Source organism: Acipenser ruthenus, chromosome 8, assembly GCF_902713425.1.
Source record: "Acipenser ruthenus chromosome 8, fAciRut3.2 maternal haplotype, whole genome shotgun sequence".
In the NCBI taxonomy this organism is placed as follows: Eukaryota; Metazoa; Chordata; class Actinopteri; order Acipenseriformes; family Acipenseridae; genus Acipenser; species Acipenser ruthenus.
In genome coordinates, this window is record NC_081196.1 from 44,435,166 (window position 1) to 44,457,870 (window position 22,705).

Sequence of the window (22,705 nt, forward strand, 5' to 3'; positions counted from 1 at the left end):
AATTTAAAAAACAGCATATATTTATTTACATACAATTACAGCTTGGTAACAGAAATTCAATCAAATGCTCTTTGAAAAAGCAACTATGCATGTGATGACAAAATTATATAAACACACACACACAGTATTTGCTTTATGTATTTACTATGGTTATTATTCTACTGTACATTTGTTTAATGTAGGCTCTGTTGACGATGTGCGTGGCTAAACAGGAGCAACTCATCTTCAATCTGTCTCCTTGTTATATTAATAAAGACATAAGCGTGCATGTCTGCGTGAACACATTGCACTGAATTAAGACCCACAAGCATCTATACAATCTCAAAATATCAGATTCCATACCTGAAAAAACTAAAATAACAGAAATATATACGTCCACACCACCAGCTCTTTACAACAACAAACTATTCTACTACAGTCAGCACTCTTGGTTTGCAGTGGGAAGCAAGGTGCATGTGTTAATGGCATAAAAGGAATATTCCATTTACCATGTAAACGCAGAATATGAAAGGAATAAGAGAAATCCGCCTGCATGCATACAGAGCATTCAGAATATTCTAGTATTCCATATGTAATATTCTGAATACTGAATGATTACAAGAAACATGTTTGGCCAAAATAATTAGCAATTTCAAAATCTATCACAGCTAAATGTCACAGCCAGAGCTACTGTACGTCTGCCTGGGGTGTGGTCATATACCTGTGCTTGAGGAGGTATGGGTCTTGTGGAAATAGCAGGCGCAAACACAAAGGGTGGCAGAGACGCGCAAGCCAGTGTGAAAACATGGCTTAAATGAAGAGGAAAGCATATAGTGACTAAGCCACTGTAGCGGCAACTGAGGGGATGTGGCAGGTTTGTTTAATTATAACATATAGAAACATCTCAAGTCAGTAACCTATAGGCGGTATTTGGGGCCGGGGCCGGGGCTGGGGGAGGTTGAATTCACAGCTATGGAAACATGTGAACTGCTTTTTTAGTAATAGGTACAGTATTCAGTTGCCTTTTTCCAACTTGAAAGGCCTTTCGTATGAAACGTTTGCTCTGCACTCACTTCCACCAAGTACTGTATTGATTGGTAAACAGCGATAGGCCTACCAGCATTAATTCCAGTAAGGGTTTCAGTAGCTACATATAAACGGCTGTATTTTGAAACAATCATTTAACCACTTAGTAAAACTTGAGAACAAACAAAACACTTAATAAATTAATCTCTAATGACAAAAATCATGCTTAAGTATTTACAAGTTTAGTCATTTCTATTTATACGGTATGATTAGACTTACATTTACATTTATAACATTCATGATTCAGGAATAAGGAGTTATAGTGATCCTGCAGCTTTGCCCCTTGTAAAAAGTGTATGGGGGGGGGGGGGGGGGGTGCAGGAGATCCCGCCTTTGCTGCAATAAAACCTGTACACTTGTGCATATGTGCTGTCCTTCATGTAACTAATAGTCTATTTTTATTTTATTTTTTGCAATGCAAATGGAACCCGTCATGTTTTCTGTTATTTATAAAGCCTGCATCTCCCGGTTACAAATCAGTTTTGATGGGCTGTGTTAGGACTGCGAGTATTGTAGGCACTCAGTTGGCAGGTGCTTCCTAATTCAATACTGTACAAATTACTGATCTTCCATGAGGAACAGTCTCAAAGGTCATGACAGTATCACAAAAACAGAAGTTGTCTAAACACTGCAGTGACTGAATGGTGATTATCCTGTGATCACTGATGGATTGTCACAAAAAGTAGTAGGACCAAAGAGGTGAAAACTGGTATAAAATGCGGTGTATGTAAAGAATGGTGTTCACCTGGCATTCTGCAACCGCTATCAAATGAGCACTCATTAATTCATTAAAATGAAATTTAAATGCATTCAAATGAAGGCAAAAGCATGGAATTGGGCAGGATCTGGATACTAAGTGGGCACAAACAATATAATCCAAGGGTCACTTTGTTTGGGATGCCGGAGGATGCGATGCTAAAGCGTTATCGTCTCACTCCACAGGTCATCCTAGACCTAATAACTGAGGGATGAGCTAGACCCCAACGTCAATATAGGGACCGCTATCTCTGCACATGTGAAAGTGCTGTGTTCTCTGCACTACTTAGCCTCTGGTTCCTTTCAGACCACAGTTGGAATGTCTGGAGGGACAGCCCAATCCACCTTTTCCAGAGTCCTAGGCAAATTTCTGGATGTCATGCTGAAAGGGGCAGGCCAATACATATAATGTCCTAAGGATACTAGCATAATTGATGTTGGCTGAGGCTTTTCCAAACAACTCTGTTTAATGCTGAGTGACCTCAGCCGTAAGGATTCTCAGCTCCTATTCAGAAAACTTATTTTCTTTTCCATGTGCCAAGAGGACTTTGCTGCCCTTCCTCTGACATTTTTTTTTTGGCTTGTATTTTCATGCTCCACAAATGTTATACAGCACCTACTGCTCTCTGTACTCCTAACTCCTTCACCTTTGGGCTGCAAGTGAGGCTGCTAAATAGACCGATGCGCTCGTTGAGACCCTCAATTTCATAACTGCGGATCATTATTTGTGCATGTTGAGTAATTACATAGGGTTAAGCTTACATAGGCTGCAGCTCAAAATAACTGACTGGCCGCAATGCAATTTGAATTTTTTGTGATTCTAAGATGAATTAATTAAGAAATAACACCTGACACAAAAGAGAATAACGGGAGATTGCAGATCATTTTTGACAGTAATGAGCCAAATCTTAAGGTCCATATCTCCACAGATAAGGAGATAGATATAGATATATATTATATATATATATATATATATATATATATATATATATATATATATATATATATAGAGAGAGAGAGAGAGAGAGAGAGAGAGAGAGAGAGAGAGAGAGAGAGAGAGAGAGAGAGAGAGAGAGAGAGAGAGAGAGAGAGAGAGAGAGAGAGAGAGAGAGAGGTATATATATATATATATATATATATATCCTTAATAAAAATAAAATCCATACAAAAAAACAAACAAAAACAAATCATCCCTTACTGCATTGCTGTCAAAATAAAACATTGGGCCCTGCAAAATGATACTGCAGGTATCTACGCCAGCAAATAGTACCCAAGATACCTGCAATTGTCGAGGTTACTAAACCTACCAAGGGCTGTTCCATGACGAGTAAAAACAGGGGGCTCCTTCCCAAACAGAGCAACAATGACAACGGCAGTGCGTTACTATGGAAACGAGTGAGGATGTCTGTGTTTTGTTTATATTTATCAACTATGTTTGTATTATTATTTTGCAGAAGACGTAACATAGCTCAATACAATAAGAGCAAAATGTTTTTCGTGGTTAATCATTGCATTCACAACCTGATATTAGGTCTTTAATCCTCGGCCTTGGCACCAGACGGACCTTGTCTTCCTTCTGTAAAAGCCAATAATCACAGTAGAATCATGCAGCGGACTATCTTATTACAACTTAAAAGATAGCATCACGTTTTAAATTGATTTTAAATAAAACTGTGTACATGCAACATTACTTACGTGCGGTTTTAATCTGACCCGTTTTAATCTTCAATTCCGCTTCTTGCATTCTATTTATTCAGCTGCTGTATCCTGGTCCTTTTACTTCAACGGGGTTGGTCGCAGGTTGATTTGTTTTTCTCGCAAATCAGATGAACAGCTGCTAATAATCCAGACACTCAGTCCAAGCAAACCGGGAGCTGCCATCAATACCATAGTAGCAGTGAACATTCAGGCATCGCTAGTGGCGAGTCTTGCAGAGAGGAGTTTAGGTTTTGCACATAAAAACAAATAACATTATTTCTGACAAAGAGTATTAATATATTGTCTTTGTCTAGTAATATTTACACACAACACCTTTATTTATTTATTTATTTATTATTATTATTATTATTATTATTATTATTATTATTATTATTATTATTATTATTATTATTATTATTATTATTATTTTAGCAACGACAACAACAAAAATTAAGAAGGCTTTGCAGTCTTAATTAATCTGCCCCATTCCATTGTGTGGCCAGTACTGACTTTTTTCCCCTGACTTTTTTTTTTTTTTAATGTGATTCTAAGATGAGAGCTGTTCCGTGACAATTTAAGTCTAAATAAGCAGGCAGTCATACATCTGGGACTGTGCTTTGTACTTTCTCGTATCAGTCATGTGTTATTGGTCTTGTCTTGGGAAAAGCTTATTCAGTTTTGATGAAACTTGGTAGTTGCTGTTTTTTTATATATATATATATTAGCGCTGGTTGGTATTCATGATGCATACCTATCTCCACGTTCTTTAGAGTGAGGTTATAATATCACAGGAAAAGTACTGTACATGCTGGTAAAGGCTTCCATCAGTCAGTCCCCTGCTCAATCATATCATGTTTATCAATAAAGGTTCAGAGTATTACACATGATACAACTGAAGATGTGCTGTGCCTGCTTATTATAAACAGCACAGAAGTTAAACATATCAAGAACAAAGTAGTTGTTTTTGTTGTTTTATTTTTTTTAAGGCAACAGTAAAAAAAAGTATTTACTCAAACAGATAATTAAATACATAAATATAGATGTAAGAATTGTTTAGACTCTCAGCCTCACTCTGGAATACAGAAAAATGCACTTTTGAAATAAATCCATAATAATCTAATGGAAAATATCAATATAAATCCAGAAGGACAAGACCCCATCACAACGATCAACCATCTGGGTACACAACTGTTTCTAATTACCTCCCTGACTGGTCTCTAAACTTTTGGGTTTGGCACTGTGTTCCTCCCAGACTGCTCAAGCACTAACAGTCAGAACTAATCAAAGGCACTTGCATGGGGAGAGCTATTGGCCTCTGAAGAGTTGAGCCGGTTTTGGCCAGCTTTGAGCCTTTTTACCCTGCTCTCCTTTTGTTTAGAAAAGTATAAACTCCTGAAGGCATTAACTTTAGGTTTCCCTGGGATCTAACCATGCCTGCAGAGGCTTTAATGTACTCCGTTTTTACTTCTTTGGTTTTGATTATCCTCCCAGTTGTTCAACAAAGTTTTTCCCAGTCACTGAGGTAAGTTGTTTGGTTTTGTTCTGGCTTTTTAAATCATTTGTTTATTAAATAAGTCTGTAACCATATGGGAGCAGAAGCAAGTTATTGTTTTGGAAGACCAGAAAAGTGGATGAAGTTAGTCCTTCCCCTTACGAATGTAACATTTGTAACTTGTTTTTGTGCTTTTATTAAGCTGTATTGGATGATAAACAATTGAATTAAAATATCTTTACAAAATGAAACCACAAAAATGCACTATTGTACAAATAAATGTTTGACACTAATCCCTTGTTATACGTATCAGATAAGTGTCTTAATAAAAGTTTCAATCTATATATATATATATATATATATATATATATATATATATATATATATATATATATATATATATATATATATATATATATAAAGTTTTGAAGTTCAGCTGTTTATGCAGTTAATATTCTATCAGGACAACTAAGGCATAGCGTGTTATGGAAACAATGTAACAGTACTCGTATAAAGGTTTCAAACTGTATGCAATGCTTTGTGATACAAACCTGTAATAGGACTGGGTAAAGTTTTAAAACAGCTTATCAAAAAGAAAGTATTATCGCTTCCGTTTTATTTCTTCAAATAATTTATTACAACTTTAAAAAAAATTAAAAAAAAATAACCAAGAACATACAACCACGGATGTTTGTAAGCATTGCAGTCACTTAAATGTCCACGTCAATTTCTCAGTAACTGAACTGAAATCAGTAAGCAACGTTAAGATAATCCTCTTTCCTTCTCCACTGATGAGTATCCCTAATGTTTGGATTGCACCCTAGCATAAATACGCGTTGCTTTCGTTAAAAGCAGTAGAAATTTTATTTTCGCTTACCGTGCAGCTAAGTAAACTTGTGTGCTAGATTTAAACCAGTGAGATATTCATGTTATTTATTATAAAGCGGGCTGCCAAGTATTGGGACAGTCGTAGGAGCAGTGCACGACTACAACAAAAGCTGCTAGTTAAAAAAAGCACTATAATTAATTTACAATTAACTGCCCACGGTAGTTCTGTTAACAACTAGAGGAAAGTACTAAAGACAAAATTTGCGACACTCTAACACAGGAAGTCTAAATATGTTGGCTTATTTCATCGAACTAAACTTGAAACCTGTTCATTTGCGAACCTCTTATGGCTGTGCAAGTGACTCTTTCCATGTAACCACCATTTAAGATAAAAGTTAAGAAAATAACTTAAATAATAAAGTAGAAGGAATGTTTATAACAGTCAGGTAAAAAATGTGTTAAAAGTGGATGAAATCTAATACATTCCAATTCCAAAAAGCTAATATTTTGTTAAACTGCTGAGAGGAAAGAAAGGATAAAAAATAACAGATTTTGGACAGCAAGCATTTTTTTTGTGTTACAGCAGCTGACATGCTGTTTACCCAGAATTAGGCCAAGCAGGTGTGAAACAGAATATTATATAACATAATTAGTGGGCATCTTTGATGTGCAGATTGGCTAGTCAAAGAGCCCCTGAAAGCCAGTAAAATTCCATGGGGTTTTATTTCAACCCTTGAACTCCTTGTTCAAGTGTTTTATTCAATAGCTGGGTGTTGCAATTATTCAGAATAAAAAATAGTTTTATAGTTACATTGATTGGCACAGTTTAGAATACTCCATATGGCTTTGCAGATGTGTCTTAATTGTTGAATTATGTATTTTTAAGGAACAATAGCATCAGATTGTTGTATAATTACTAGTACATCATCTAGCTATACATATTTATTCATTTATTTTTTAGTAGTGATATCTTCATTCTTATATCCAATGACAATCATTAAACGTAGTTCTACTTTATATAATGTTTATTTGTTTATTTAGCAGATACCTTTATCCAAGTTGACTTACAGAGACTAAGAACATAAGAACATAAGAAAGTTTACAAACAAGAGGAGGCCATTCGGACCATCTTGCTCGTTTGGTTGTTAGTAGCTTATTGATCCCAGAATCTCATCAAGCAGCTTCTTGAAGGATCCCAGGGTGTCAGCTTCAACAACATTACTGGGGAGTTGGTTCCAGACCCTCACAATTCTCTGTGTAAAAAAGTGCATCCTATTTTCTGTTCTGAACGCCCCTTTATCTAATCTCCATTTGTGACCCCTGGTCCTTGTTTCTTTTTTCAGGTCGAAAAAGTCCCCTGGGTCAACATTGTCAATACCTTTTAGAATTTTGAATGTTTGAATCAGATCACCACGTACTCTTCTTTGTTCAAGACTGAATAGATTCAATTCTTTTAGCCTGTCTGCATACGACATGCCTTTTAAACCCGGGATAATTCTGGTTGCTCCTCCTATTTTTCTGTCGTCTGTAAATTTAACATGTTTGCTTACTATACCAGAATCTAAATCATTAATGTAGATTAGGAATAGTACAGGACCTAATACTGATCCCTGTGGTACACCACTGGTTACCTCGCTCCATTTTGAGGTTTCTCCTCTAATCAGTACTTTCTGTTTTCTACATGTTAACCACTCCCTAATCCATGTGCATGCATTTACTTGAATCCCTCCTCCGCTCAGTTTGAGAATTAATCTTTTATACTGGACTTTGTCAAAAGCTTTCTGGAAATCGAAATAAACCATGTGGTATGTTTTGCAATTATCCATTGTCGACGTTGCATCCTCAAAAAAATCAAGCAGGTTAGTTCGACACGATCTCCCTTTCTTAAAACCATGCTGACTGTCTCCCAGGATATTGTTCCCATATAGGTAATTTTCCATTTTGGAGCTTATTATAGTTTCCATAAATTTACATATAATAGAAGTCAGGCTTATTGGTCTGTAGTTACCTGGTTCAGTTTTGTCTCCCTTTTTGTGGATCTGTATTACATTTGCAATTCTCCAGTCTGTCATTACAACCCATGTCAAGAGACTGTTGCATGATCTTGGTTAGTGGTGTGTAAATAACTTCTTTCATTTCTTTGAGTACTATTGGGAGGATCTAATCTGGACCAGGGGATTTGTTTATTTTAAGAGCCCCTAGTTCCTTTAACACTTCTGCCTCTGTTATGCTAGGGTGTGTGAACTATGCATCAGCTGCAGAGTCACTTACAACAATGTCAAGGTTGTGACTTGCTCATGGTCACACAGTGAGTCAGGGAGTGAGCCAGGATTTGAACTGGGGACCTCCTGGTTACAAGCCCTTTTCTTTAACCACTGGACCACACAGCCTCCTATGGAAGTATGTACAGTTGTTTTTTTTGGAAAGCTGTACAGTAGTATGCCAGATATCTGATTGTTCTCTGCTCTGTTTAGGAAAAACTAGACAAGTCTTTAAAATAAATCTCCTATTCTCTAGTAAAACACAAACATATTTCTCAGCATTCACCTGGATTGCTTAATATAAGAAATATAATACAAGAAGCATTTTTGCATTTCTGGTCACAGGTGCATTACCTGGTGATTCAGTGCAACAGACATGAGTCCTTGTGCATCATATTAGATTCAAAGAAAGCTTTATAATTTACATTCATAATGAATGATCCAATAAACTGTGGTGGATCCCAACCACCTTTTGTGGTTTTGATATGGATTGTGTCCCTGCTTGGGTCTATTGCGCCATTGATCTAAGCATTGCCAGATCTATAGATAATCAAAACAGGGCTATTTGTATAATATCTTTGTATTTCATGTAAGTATAATACTTAAGGTTAAATGTCCAATATCTAAGGAATTAACTTAAATGAGTTAAGCTGTTTTCTGGAGCACTCAAGAAACAATTTAGAGCACAAGCAAAGGAGAATTTTCATTTAAGGTATTTCATGCAGCTGGTCAGTGGTCCCTATGCATAAAACGATAGTGTTATGAAATTAAATCTGTTATATGTTATCTTTTCTGTTATAGGACTGCCTCTGGTGTTTGCAAGCTCTCTGCAGAATCGTCTGAAAGGCGCTGCAGAACTCCTGATGGTTTGATTTGCAGTGGCAGAGGAGAATGTGATTGTGGGATATGCATATGTCAAGTAACTGACCCAGGGAAATATTACGGACCGCGTTGTGAATGCCATGAATGGGTCTGTGCAACTTACGGTGGGAAGACCTGTGGTGGTAAGAAAATATTTAATTAATCTGTGTGCTACGTTCTGGGTCTTTCAGTTAAGCCAAAAGCTATCTAGTGCCTAGTTCAAAGACTTCAGTAAGTATTCCTTCAATGGGAATGGTAGCACAAGTGTTTTAATAGCACGTTGCTTCAAATTTTCATTTTCTTCATTTCTTTTTAAGGTGTTTACTATCATTAATACTTTTATTAATTCCTTGAATAGTGTGTTGTATTCACTTTTTACAATCTATGTAATGTGTGTGTATATGCATTGCAACGTAGCCTCTCTGTCGTCAGCTTGTTTGCCCTTTAAAACATAGGCCCAGACACAGAACTGCACAACGAAGCACTTTCGTAAACTTTTATTACAAAACAAAATAAACAAACAAAACAAAAAAACTAGCTCAAATGTAGAGCCTACCTTCACTTTAACAGGTCCCTGACTAACACACAGGATGGCTAAGCCATTTACCTGTCAACACACACTTTAACAAAAAAGTTTACCTTTACTTTCAAACATCCACACTCCTCTTAAACCAGCTCCCTCGTGATCTCCCACTAATGGCGCTGGAAGCTCTCTTTTATAGTTTGTGGCTGTTCCCAATCAACACCAATTACCTCGTTTGGGAACAGCCACATTCTCACATATTTTTGGCAGGGAGAGGAATTAACCCCATCCCTGCCAACCACCACCAAAACACATAACAGAGCCCTTTCTGTGTTATAGCATATTAAGTTGAGTTTAAGACAAATTCGATTTTTTTTCACTTCTTGCTTTTTACAACACTTAGAAACAGGTTAAGATACAATGTTGTGTTTGTATAATGTAATAACAAAGACAATACAGTCAATTCTCATTAAAATGAACTCGGATTACACAAGTTTCCTGATACTGAATTTTCCACATGTCCTGGCCAAGCTTAGCAGTCGCTTATTGAAAATTACTTCTTATAATATGAATTCACTTAACATGAATTTCCTCTGTGCAAATTAATTTGGTGACCCCCATGTAAGAAAAATTTGAATTAAACAAATTGCCCTAGTTCGAACAGCTAAGTGTAAAGGATATTCAGAAATGTATTAATTTGCATTGAGATTAGTGCCTCTGTACTGTATTTTAGTGCTGTTTTAGGACTGCTGATCCTGTGATGTTGCCATAGACACAGCTTTCGAGTTGCCATAGTTCTCACGCATCAATGCCTTTTCCATGAAGCGGTGCAAAAAACATGCATTATCCTTGCCGACAAAAGTGGATGTGTTGAAAGTGGTGGATAATGCACCACCATACAAGAAAAAGAAAGATGTTGCTGCAGATTTCAACATTCCCACAAACACTTTGTGAACCATTCTGAAAAACAATGCAATAGTACAGGCCTATGAACAGCAAACTGTGGATGCAAGTCATCACCATTTCTGATTTGCTCAATAACCTGAAGCTGTGGATGCCTTGCTTGTTATGTGTTTTAAAAATACCTGTGGTCAGAATGGGACATGCAGATTTCATGTGCAGTTCATTTTTAAAAGTCCACAAGCATATTTTCAATAAAATGCACATTGCTTCTAAATTTGTTACACTTTTCATTGTACTGTAACTTCAAAATTTTGCTGCTCCCTTGAAATTTGTGTTAATGAGAGTTGATTGTTTTTTCATGAGATTAGCCCCTACTAAAAATATGTTTATATAACAATATAGATGAATAATTTGAAATAGAGATGTTCTTAAACATAGCACTTTTTAAAGAACAAATGTCAATGCACACCTAGTGTTTAGAACATTCATGTGTAGAATGAGTAAACAATAAATATGCTTCTATATATTTTTTTATTATTATTTTAAGAACATATGTAGTTTGTATTTTAAGAACGACTTTTTATTTTTTATTAGAATAACAATTAAGTATTTTAAGAACTGTATTTTTATTTTTATCCTTTCAAATATAAAACAAAAAAACACCCTAGGGGAAGGTAAAGTAATTAAATACTGGCACTTCCCTTCTCATTGTTAGAGTACTATTTGATCTGTTGGCTGTTTGCTTACTAGTGATTCAAATAATTGAAAATATGTTTTATGGGGGTAAAAAATTTAAATAATGGATTTTATTGCCTTGTCAAATGGGGAGGTTAATAACACTATACTGTTTTTTTTTCTCTTTTTTTCTGGGCTTTTTGCCCTCTTTTTTTTTAAAGCATTAGTTAGGATTGATATTCTGTTTGGTGGCTTTTTTTAAAAAGCAAATGCCTACTGTATAATGACAGTGGGATTCCAGTACAATAATGGGCAATGTTGGGTGTGTGTGGTAGGGCAGAGTCAGACGCTCCATCTGGGATACCTCCTGTGTTTGGTTGCGGGGATAAGCAGCTGATGATTGGTCATCTGCGGATCCCTAACCAGTAGGTGGGCGTGTCCTGGCAGAGTGTCTCATGATACAAAGGGTCAGCTGACACACCTCGGGGCTGCTACAAGGCCGTGAGTTAAGGTCCAACTAAAGTATTATAAGTATAACACTTAAGGATACACTTTCCCTAAACTAGGTTATTGACTTGCACGTTTTAAGCTGCTTTCTGCAAGCCCCTTAAACTTCAGAAACACTGAAGGGGAAAACTAAGTGGAAATTTAGCTTAAGGTGTTTTATGTAACTGACCACAAGACCAGACAACAAAGCTACCGAAGCCAATGCCTCCCAGTATGTTTACCAGGGTTGGAGTGCTGGACACGTGTGTAACAGGAGTCTGGATTTGTATTTTTAGTTTAAACAGGGATTAATTTGGGGGTTTTAGATCCCACCAAGTATAGAATGTATCCTAGCGGAGTAGTGATCACTTTATTCACAACACCTATTGTTTGTAGTTTGTTTTCACTATTTTGTTTAGCCTTGATTACATTTTTCAGTAATGTGTAACTGTAATGGTTCATTTTCCAGAAAGATAACAGACTACGGTAACTGATTTCTTGTGAAAAAAGAATAGTTACTTTTAGTTATATTTATAAAAAAGGACTATGGCTAATGCATAACATAAAAATCCCCAAACGCTTAATCAGTGCAAGTCAAACCTTACATGGCACATGAACATCTTGCTTGAAAATGGGGTCAGAGGAGGGAACAAGTAGGTTTGATAGCTGGATCTTCAAGAATTGATTCAATCTGCAGCCTGGCCAAACTGAAAAAATGTAGTATGTAAACTGTAGCTGAGAAGTAACAATTTGTGGTAACACTTTACATTAAGGGGCTGATGTAAGGATAGGCGTAGTGCAAACAATTGTGGCTGAAAAATCCAAATTGCCTAGCGACCAGGCCTATGTAAGCTTAAGAGCAATGCAAATTACTCAACATGCACAAATAATGAGCTGCAATCATGATAATGCGGGTAGCAATGAGCGCTGCCTGTGCATTGGGCTATTAGGGACCGCACTTACAGCCCAGAGGTGAGCTGAGTTAGGAATACGGAGAGCAGTAGGTGCTGTATAAGATTTGTGGAGCATGAAAATCAAACCAAATAAAAAAAATATGTCGGAGGAAGGGGAGCAAAGTCTGCTTGGTGCACGGAAAAGAAATGTTTCTGAGGAGGAGCGAGTCTTTGCGGCTGAGGTCACTCAGCATGAAACAGAGTTGTTTGGAAAAGTCTCAGCCAACATCAGTTATGGTACAAAAGAGGCCATATGGTCCTCTATAGTGGAGAAAGTCAATGCTGTGACCCTGGGTTTAAATATGCGGGGTCTTCTTTGTCTTGCCCTTCTCCTCCGAAGGTTGTCCTGCCTGTCCTCAACAAGTGCCAAGCATCGCTGCATCAGGAAGTATACCACAGCAGCCATCCTGCGGCGAATGACTGGTTTCTGAAGGTGTGTGGTTTTATACAGGTCTTAATTACTCACTTCTACAATGGTTTGCACCTTGTCAGAGGTGGTGAAAAGTTTCTGGAGGGTCAGCAATTGCCCAGGTGCAAGGCAAAATCCTTACATCTCATTATAATGTTTGCGCCCGCTTAGTATCCAGATCCCCACCCATTTCCATGCTCTTTTCTTCATTTGAATACATTTCAATATAATTTAAATTGATTAGCAATGGCAAAGTGCTCATTTGGTAACAGATGCAGAACGGCAAGGTAAAACTATTCTTTACATACGCCGCATTTTTAGTGGCCGTTAAAGTCACACTTTACGGCCCGCGAAACACAGTTTGCAAGTGCAAAATGTAGATGTTGGCCTCAATATGGGTATTTTGCAGCCGCAAACCACTTTGCATGTATCCTTACATCAGCCCCTAAGTGTCTCTAATTACTGGGTAATTTAAATGTTAAGTACATTGTAACTATGCATAATAACATTAATTATGTGTAAGTACACCTGTATTTACTATATAAATACACAGAGACACTTGATATAAAGTTTGTAACTGTTGCGGATTACTTTTTAAAAGTAACTTCCCCAACACTCTTAATAGGCTTATGATTACTTTTTTTTTTTTTTTTTTTTTTTAAATACGGGCAGCAAGAATAGAATAATATTAATAATATTAACAATAATAACCACCCTTTCATCTCAGAAAGTTGATCATTTGTTACAGTTTGAGCTTTCTTATCAGAGGGAAGACTTTGGTTATACAGTAGACTGATCCATAAGCTAGTATTTCATGATTGAAAAAGAAAAAATACATTTAATAAATCCATTTTTTTCCCCCTGAGGTTGAGATGTTATACACAAATATTTTTTTTTTCCCCCAGACCCTATAATAGATTTTTTCATATGATAAAAGTCCCTTTTTTGTAGCAATTTTAGATATTGCTAAACTTCAAAGATGTATTTTATTCAATGGTTAGTAAAAGAGCATTATTCTTCACAGAGAGAAGTGTTTCCTTTTGTGATTTGCTTTGGCCATCCTACCCAATTATGCAAAATGTTCTCTAAGCAATGTCTTTTTGTAGTCTCTCTTCCTTGAGGGGAATATCATGGTAGCTTTAACTTGGAAAGAACGCATGGAAGGCAAGGTTGAATTATGATTTGTGAAAATGTCACTTAGAAGCAGCTGTTCATAGATCTAAAGAACTGTTACACCAGAGTCAGCTATTCAGCTACATCTGCATTAAATCTGGTCTTTTTAAATGGTTTCAAGAAATGGAGATGCAAATTTCTCTGATTTAGTAACATACAAAAATCCCACTATTTTATAGTTTGTGTATTGCACATGCAGTCATTTGAAACTCCGTCCACCCTCTCCCCCCCCCCCCCCCCCCCCCCCCCCCCCCCCCCCCTTTGCCCAGCGCACAGCTCAAGCTACTGTAGGTGTTTTGACACTGGCACTGTTTACTACTTGCCTTTCAGTGCTTTGTCTTAAAATACAAGAAGTAGATGTCAGCCTTTGTCACAGCTGCTTTGCCTGAGGTGGTCATCATTTCTGCAGACCCTTCTGCTTATTCAAGCGTTGAGATGTACCACATCTCAATTTTTGTCCTTCTGGTCAGGTGGATATGAGTTTATTCAGAAAAGTACCCCTTGTGAATGTAGGGTATAAAAAGAAGACATTTCTAAACAATCTTATAATTCCAAAAATCAAAACAAGAATGTCAATGTTAACTGGCTTACTGGTGTGCCAGTTAAGATTAACCGGATTAACTGGGAATTAACCCCGAATACATCAATTAATCAGTTTAATACTAATGCTTTATTAAAAATCTGAATCAGCAAGCAGGACAAACCAGCATTACATGTGTATAATTACCAATTTCAGAGACAACAAAGTGTGCAGTCTTCATTTCACTGGTCTAAACAAGCCTTTTTACACCTAACCTGTGGTTACATCATTCTTCTTTTCTTTTTTACTTTTCTCCATTACAGCTTTGGTATCCTCTTGGTCCTTCTAATAAATATCCTCACAATCCACACACCCTGCCAATAAGATATATTACTACAAGAGATTACAAGACACAGAAAGAGTACAAGTCATCGACAGCCTCCATATATCATACCCAATTAAGGAATGTGACCTTATCAGGAACTTTCCACAAACTTGCCTTTACATTGAGCACTTACAAAATTTAAATAGGAGGAAAAAAAAAATAGAAAGACAAAGCATAGCTGTAGATTCCCCCTTTTGGTCAATTTAGTTTTTCTCCATGGTCTGGAAGGGACACTTTTGAAATTCACTTGCTAACACTGCCAACATATTTTCTTTTCTATTCTGCTTCATGTCGTAGGAACAGCACCTCTAGTTTCATCACACAGAGCAGCTTGCGTTACCCTGGCCTATAATGAAACATATTTATCTAAAAATGTATTTATTTTGTATGTATTTACCTGTATTCATTCATATCTGAATATCTGAAAACAGATTTGGTTTGGATTTACTGGAATGATTAACATCAGTCATTGCCTATGTTGCATGTTAGCAAATCAGTATTTTTACTGTTTTTGGAAACATTTCTGTGTGGTGCATCAGGGGAAATTTCCCATGTGGTTATTGCAAAGTAAAACCAAGCATTTACATGTTTTCCATTTTACAAATGTAATTTGCCAGTGCATTTTACAGATCAGTCCTATACAACTTAAAATGCTTGAGGCTTTAGTTATCACCCACCCATCATTTTACAGTGTTCAAGGTATACTTTTTTAAAATTAGTTTCATTGATGTTGGCTATACTGTAGCTCCCTCCTAACTGGATTCCTGCTTCATTTATTGAAGTTGTCAATACTGCACAGGTTCTGTCTTTTGATTTCCTTGTTCTATAAAGTCATGTGAGGCTGTGACCTACTGTCTGTATTGGTTCTACGTGTTTTATACTGATGCTACATAGTGTGGCAATACAATAATACAAAAAAAAAAAAAAAAAAAACATCTGTCAAATCAGTTACAGCAGCAATTTTCTGAAATGCTGGCCCTTTGTGCATGAAAAATGGATCAAGCTGTCTTAGCTTGCTGTTCTTCATCTTAGTTCAGCATGCCATAGCCTCTAATTGCAAAGGTCATGATTTCTGTTTGCTACATTCTAGACTAAACTACCATTACCCCACATTCTCCAGAAACCCATCCATAAGTCAAAACAAATTTCCCCACCATCCCTTGAGTGTTGCCAGATTAATTCTGATGGTTAAACCCAGTTGCTGAGCCAAGCATATTGTTCCTGGATGTTTATACATACATCACATCTAATTAATTTAATGCAAATCACTCAGTGAAGCAGATTTATTATTTTGAAGTAATTTATACTTTGTGTGTTGTCAGTATTCTCTATAAATCAAATACGGTACTGTGTGTTTCGTTATACAATGTACTCCAGTCGAAGAAGACCAGTCATATGATTTATAAGTTCATAGGTGAAATGTGTATTGTATTCTTTGCTAATAATCTTCCTGTATTGAAACAGCCTTTTGCATACTATGCAAGCTCCCTGGATGAGTTCTGCACTTACCGATTCCCAGAATTTTTTACCCCCTCAGTGGGGTCTATTTGAATGATATCTTAATATCTCGAAAATGTATAAACCTAACATTTAGTCGCCCTCATTCCACTGTATTTTCTATTGCCTTTTAGTAATGTCAGTAAATCACTCACAGGAGGAAATACCACAGAAATAATATAGATTTGAAAAGTGGCAGTATTTACATTAGGTCCACCACAGGTAGGCTGTCGGGATTAGTAAAGGATAATTGTTTTATCCAACTAATTGTAACTTGCACATTATAAAAGAGGACTGTTGTTAACCAATTGGTGCTGGTACTGAGGCGTATCCCTTTCTAATTTGAGGGTGTTAGCATTGTACATCTTTTCTTCTGATGCATGGTATGGCCTTAGCCTCTTAACGTAGTATCTCTAAGTTCTTGCCGACGTACCGTGTAACAAAAATGAACCACTAGTTGCAACAGGGGCACAACTGGGTTTATACAGAAAAGGCATGGGCCATTCAGGAGTAAATAAGGTACAGTATAGACTTAAGCCTTTTCCCAGTACGTTTAAATGTCAAACAATCTTTTGTCTGTTTTTATGTAGCTTTATGTTCATCAAAACAGAATCTATATTTAATTGTTGTTAGACACAGTAATTTTTGTAAAAAAAATAAAAAAATAAAAAAATAAAAAAATGGGTATTGATGTAAGACAATGTTGATATTAAAATAAATAAATAAAAATAACCCAGCCGCCATGTCTAGTCAGCAACTTGCCAGCATTTACTGTTGGCATACAATATCATACAGAGGTGAAACACAGTTAAGGAAATTGCAGGTGGGCATTTTTATTATATTTTGTAAACAAGACTTATATTAACAAGTTTGTATTGTTATTGAAGTTTCAATTACAGCTATGGCCAAAGGTTTTGCACCACCTAGAATTTTTGGATTGAGACATAAACTATATGAACATAATTTAGAGCTTTTTATTTAACATCATGGAAACTACAAAGTGATATTGCAAAAGTCTACTGGAAGCCCATATAGTAGTACAGTATTTCATGTTGGATTTCATATGTGGAAAACTACAAAGCGGTGTGTAATTCAATATGTTACTGTAACATTACTTTCTGTGCTAGTACGACTAGCAGTTTGTTATTAGTGCTTTAGTTAACAATTTATGATTGAGTGGTTTAAGTTATGAACAGTACTATAAACATATGTATTCATTTTAAAGTAATTACATTTTTCTGAAAATAAGTTTTTGTACAGAGAAATTACATACTGACCAGATGTGATTTATTAAAGTATCGTGCATTTAATACGAAAAAAAAAGAAAACGCTTAAGTGCTTAGACAGATGTACAGAAATAATATAGAAAGATAGATTTTTCTGTTTCAGTAAAGTACCAATTTCTGAAGCAAAATACCATTGAAATGTTTTTTGTGTTAAGTTATACTGTACAACTGTGAGATACTGTACTAAGCTTGGAAGGCATGTTGTTGGCACGATTTTCTTTTGGTTTTTGAACAGTGTTTTTTTCTGAAATAGGCACATCGCTGTTGTAAAGTTGTACAACCTTTAAAACGGGCCTTGAGATATATATTACTTAGTAGTTTGGTTCAAATCTCCTTTCTTGAAAATGAAAGGATTCAGCAAAATATCTTAAATGGATGTTGTTCAGTATTTTGATTTATGGATTGTGTATGTCATTGGTTGTTGGGGTAGTTTGTCACTGCCATGCTACTTTTGATTCTTGGGTATTTTTCAGATCTACATTAAGACGATTGATTATCAACATTTTCTGGGGTATACCACGGTGAATGTGTAGAAAGGTATGTTGAAATCATGGCAAATAGGATAAATACATATATGGTAAAGCAATCATTTAACTGTGGTAAAACAATCTAAATTCATAGTAGAAGTATGGGAAAACATGGCAAAATCGCCATGGGGATTTACCAGAGGAAACTCTTTATATACATTATAATGCACATAAGCACAGCATACAGGAATAACAATCTCACTGTACTTGTTCCCATGGAGTATTAAGCTAAGAGCAGGAGTCCCTTCACCAAGGGAGAGTAATAATACATTGTTAGAGATCAAAGATCTGATAGATGCAACCCAGCTTTGATCCAGATGATTTTCTCAAGAGCTGCTCAAAGAATAACAACCTGCTCCCTAAGGGATTCCCAGTGGCAAAGAAGGTCCTGACAGCAGGATTTCTCAACCTGTGCATCCACGGATGTCTGGCTGCCAGTAACAGATGTGCTGAGCCTGTTGAGGTTAAAAAGCCCTGACAGATTTATTTTGAAACTCTTGGATGTGGAAAACCAAAGGTGACTGGCTTTCAAGACCTTTGCAAATTAAGAAACCGATAGTTTATCAGCAACCATACCAGACATTACCATTTTACTTTTTTTTTCCCAAGATGGACTTCTTTGGACAGGCTTGAGTCTACCAGGAGACAAGGGAACTCCATCTCGGTTAGTTTTAACTGAAAAGACGAAACCCTAATCAATCATGTGGATACGAACTGAACCAAGGGAACTGGTGGGCATTTGTCAAACTTTGCATGTTCCAGAGAGTGGAACATGTACTGGTGGCAGTAGTTTGGAGGCTTTCTATATACTGTAGATCAGTCCTGCCAGATATATTCCTGGTACACTTAGCTGGCCTTCAAACATGCGTAAAGCCATTGGAATGGCACTTACTGTATCGTGCATGATGTTTTGATTACAAAATCAAGGTGTAAGGTCTGTCCTATGTGGGAGTCATCTTCAGGATTTGCCATATTCATGTTTTGAATTTAATACAAAAGAGAATTAGAAACCCCACTTGAATACTACAACCATGTTCAGTGTTCTTAGGTGCATTTTCAATCAGGTTTATCAGAAAACATCAGAATAGTGTGAAGTCACTTTTTTGTCATTGTACATAATGTATATTAGAACTTCAAATCCCATGAACACACTGGGTTGTAAAGTCAGGTGATCTGGTTTGGGCGGGAATTATGGGATATAAAAAGGTAGCTGCGGACAGTGAGAGGGAGTTGTAGCTATACGGGCTATTGAGGATTAGCAGCACAGTTGCAAACTGGATTACAGTTTCCTTTTGTGTGATTATTCCTGCACTGCATCACCTCTGCACCTGTTTCTACTCAGCTACCACTTTGCCACACATGCTTATATGGACCTGTCTACAGAGGGTTTCTGTGTGCGACCTCATGTTAAACCAACACGGATTTGTGTAAAAGTATTGTGTGTTATTGAAACTGCTTATCGGTTTGGAGTGAAGTAACCCAGACCTGTTCCTAATGGACTGTGTGTTTTAAAATAAGGAACAAAGTCACAGCAGTAATAAAGACCCCGACACAGACTGTTTTAGTGTTTTATTTTTAGTCAGGATTATTTTTAAGTTCACCAGGACACTGCAGCATGGGTTGGGCTGTGGTTACATCCCTTCACCTGCAGGGGTCTCCAAAAATCCCTACCAAAGGAAATACAAGTAAAGTATTCAAGTACAGGACTGTAACCAGAATCAAACCTAAACTTACCTGTTGTTCCTATTCGGACCAGAGGGGTGCCAACATCTCTTCTGAAGGACAGATCCAAAACCTGGAGATACTTACTTGGATTTCTGAAAAGAACAAAACTAGTTACTATACAGACACCTGTGGATTACAAAAGTACTGGTGATTGTGATACTTATCTTGAAAGAACCTCTACCGGGAGATCCCAGAAGGGTGACCACAGTTGACTGGTAGGAGAAAGGAAAAATCTGGACTAAAACGATTGTTGTTTTGAATTGTGTTGTGTTTTACTTGCACTGAGGCTAGCTCATGCAAGGCCGAGCATAGGGCCTACAAGAAGTTTAGACAGGGCCCAAGTGAGCAGGCTTTCTTTTATGTATGTTGTTTTCTTAAACTTAACATATTGCTGTGTGCTACGACTCAAAATCTAATAAAAGTGCCCACTTAAACGCATTTTCTGTCTAAAGAGTCATCTCTCATACTGACGGTTCGCTTATCCCTTACCAACACTTACAGCAGATCGATCGATCTCTCTCGCTCTCTCTCTCTCTCTCTCTCTCTCTCTCTCTCTCTCTCTCTCTCTCTCCTCTCTCTCTCTCTCACTCTCTCTCTCTCCTCTCTCTCTCTCTCTCTCTCTCTCTCTCTCTCTATATATATATATATATATATATATATATATATATATATATATATATATATATATACAGCCTCTGAAAACTCACCACACAGTTTGCCAGTACTTTCTGTAAATTTATTTTTGTTTTAAACAAATGCAGTGTTCAACTTGTTTAGCTTCATGTAGGCAACTTTTGCTTGAAAAAAAACGTCATCTTTCAGTGAGTGATTGCCTCTGTGGATTTCTGTCATGGGAGTGCTTGGATTTATGCTGTTTTCCTTCACTCACCATAGGAGTTCAGGACCTCAACTCTGAAATTGCTACTGGATGCTAAAGCCTTAAAAATGATGCTCATGCAGCTTTTGTGAAAGAGTGAAGCTTATCTGGGTTTAGCCAGATGGGCTGTAGTTTGGTTTAGAATCAGGTAGATTGAAACGGATTGTTAATATTCTTGATCTGTTACGTATGTGAGGGAAATTCAATTGTTGTAACTGCCTTGGTCAATATGATAACTGGTGCAATTACAATATTAAGCATCCTTAATCAGCTCATAAACCCATCGGACCTACTGAAATGATAACTTACTGTTTATTTACTGGCCACTAAGCTGAAGATTTATAATATGATATCTTGCATGATATTAATGACAATTATTAATTGTATGCATCTATATATAGATACTTTTACATTGTAATGCTGTATTTATGGATTGCAATGGTGAACGTCTATATGCAAGAATACAATGAATAAAAACTAGTCAGTTAAAACAATGAATTTTATTTATTTGCATTTGTGCAACAAAACACTGCTTGTCCAAACACATCATAGTAATATTGCACCAGTTAAACATACCACATTGTTTAAAACCTGTGACATCTGAGAGCAGTCTAAAGGTGCAATGTAAGAAAAGGCCACTCATATGGGATTTTAAGATTCTTAGATCTTTAGATCCTTTTTTAAATACTGGCAGTTTGATGATGATCAGCAGGAGGTGCAGGTTTCCAATGATAATAGTAAAACAACCAGGAGGAGCATTTCCTATCTGAAAATTAAAATAAATACCAGTTCAACAAATTCAGCTCAAAGAAGGACACAATCCCCGATAGCAGCATTACACATGCTAAACGATAGTTACGTAATTTGGCAAGTGGGACAAAAAAAAAGGTTAGCGTGGAAAAAAGTAACAGGAGTTATGGTGATTAAATTAAATAATGGAGCTATAAAAAACACCAGCTCTAATATCTGAATTGAAACAGTAAGAAACTATTTTAAAATTCTACAAGGTAACTTCTGATACAGATCTTAATAATTTATTTTACTTCAGGGATCTCGCCGTCAGCTTGAAAACGTGAATAATTAGAAAACCTTATCTTGGCTTCTGAGGGCATGAAGACCACCTCAAGCAGAAAAAAAACACCCAATCCATTAATTTTGTAAAGTCAGAAAAATAAGATAAATCAGCCTTAACACTTATTAAACTCTATAGCAAAAAATACTATAATGTGATAGTTATTTAATACATTACCAGTATTATCTTTAAATACTGCTCTGTTGCTACAAGATAACAAGATCTTAGATATAGTCTGTATTTATAGAACATGAGCAGGCCTACCAAACTAGTACGCTTTCTGGTTAATATGGGCTAGATCTAGCTTCTTGCATATATTTTTCGGTATGCTTAACGTACCTTTGTAAAGGGAAAGTGTGTTTCAAAAACAAAATGTGGAAAATTTATATGCTTTTGATGCCATGGCAACTACATAGTTACTTAAATCTATTAATGTGTTTTTGGTGTCATTTTATACATAGTTAATGATTGTAGCGATCTACTATTCCTTTCTATGTAAACCTTCAGGCATCATGGTATTGAGTCTATTTATCCATTTATTTTCCCTTTATTCTTCTATGTTGTACATTATCACATTTTATTTCTGTCTGTCATACATATTTTATTTTTGTTTTGTTTTTGGCAAAATACACCATAAACAAGGTTGCTAGTTTCTTATGACACGTTTCTTATGACTGAATAACTATTTTCTCTATTTGCAATTTATGTATATTGTAAGTATTGTGTTATGATC

The 22,705-nt window shown here is 36.4% G+C and overlaps 2 protein-coding genes and 1 long non-coding RNA gene across 8 annotated transcripts in view; 1 reads left to right on the forward strand and 2 right to left on the reverse strand.

The window, feature by feature from the left end:
* nalcn (sodium leak channel, non-selective) overlaps positions 1 to 3,725 on the reverse strand; it is a 124,329-nt gene extending 120,604 nt beyond the window's left edge. For 2 of the 6 annotated variants that reach the window (XM_059029060.1, XM_059029056.1), the window contains exons 1-2: positions 3,517 to 3,725; positions 3,343 to 3,397 (exon numbers count right to left, since the gene is read on the reverse strand). The gene's annotated coding sequence lies outside the window, so the exon portion shown is untranslated. The remainder of the gene's footprint in view (positions 1 to 3,342; positions 3,398 to 3,516) is intronic. The other 4 variants (XM_034922941.2, XM_059029058.1, XM_059029059.1 and 1 more) reach the window with 2 other exon arrangements.
* A 1,034-nt stretch (positions 3,726 to 4,759) lies between these two features.
* LOC117406959 (integrin beta-like protein 1) overlaps positions 4,760 to 22,705 on the forward strand; it is an 87,722-nt gene continuing 69,776 nt past the window's right edge. The window contains exons 1-2 of the mRNA XM_034011438.3: positions 4,760 to 5,041; positions 8,902 to 9,104. Of these exons, the coding sequence (XP_033867329.3) occupies positions 4,950 to 5,041; positions 8,902 to 9,104 (295 nt within the window). The 5' untranslated portion in view covers positions 4,760 to 4,949. The remainder of the gene's footprint in view (positions 5,042 to 8,901; positions 9,105 to 22,705) is intronic.
* Positions 21,439 to 22,705, reverse strand: part of LOC117406967 (uncharacterized) — a 39,244-nt gene continuing 37,977 nt past the window's right edge. The window contains exon 4 of the long non-coding RNA XR_009329390.1: positions 21,439 to 21,666. This is a non-coding gene — a long non-coding RNA (uncharacterized LOC117406967). The remainder of the gene's footprint in view (positions 21,667 to 22,705) is intronic.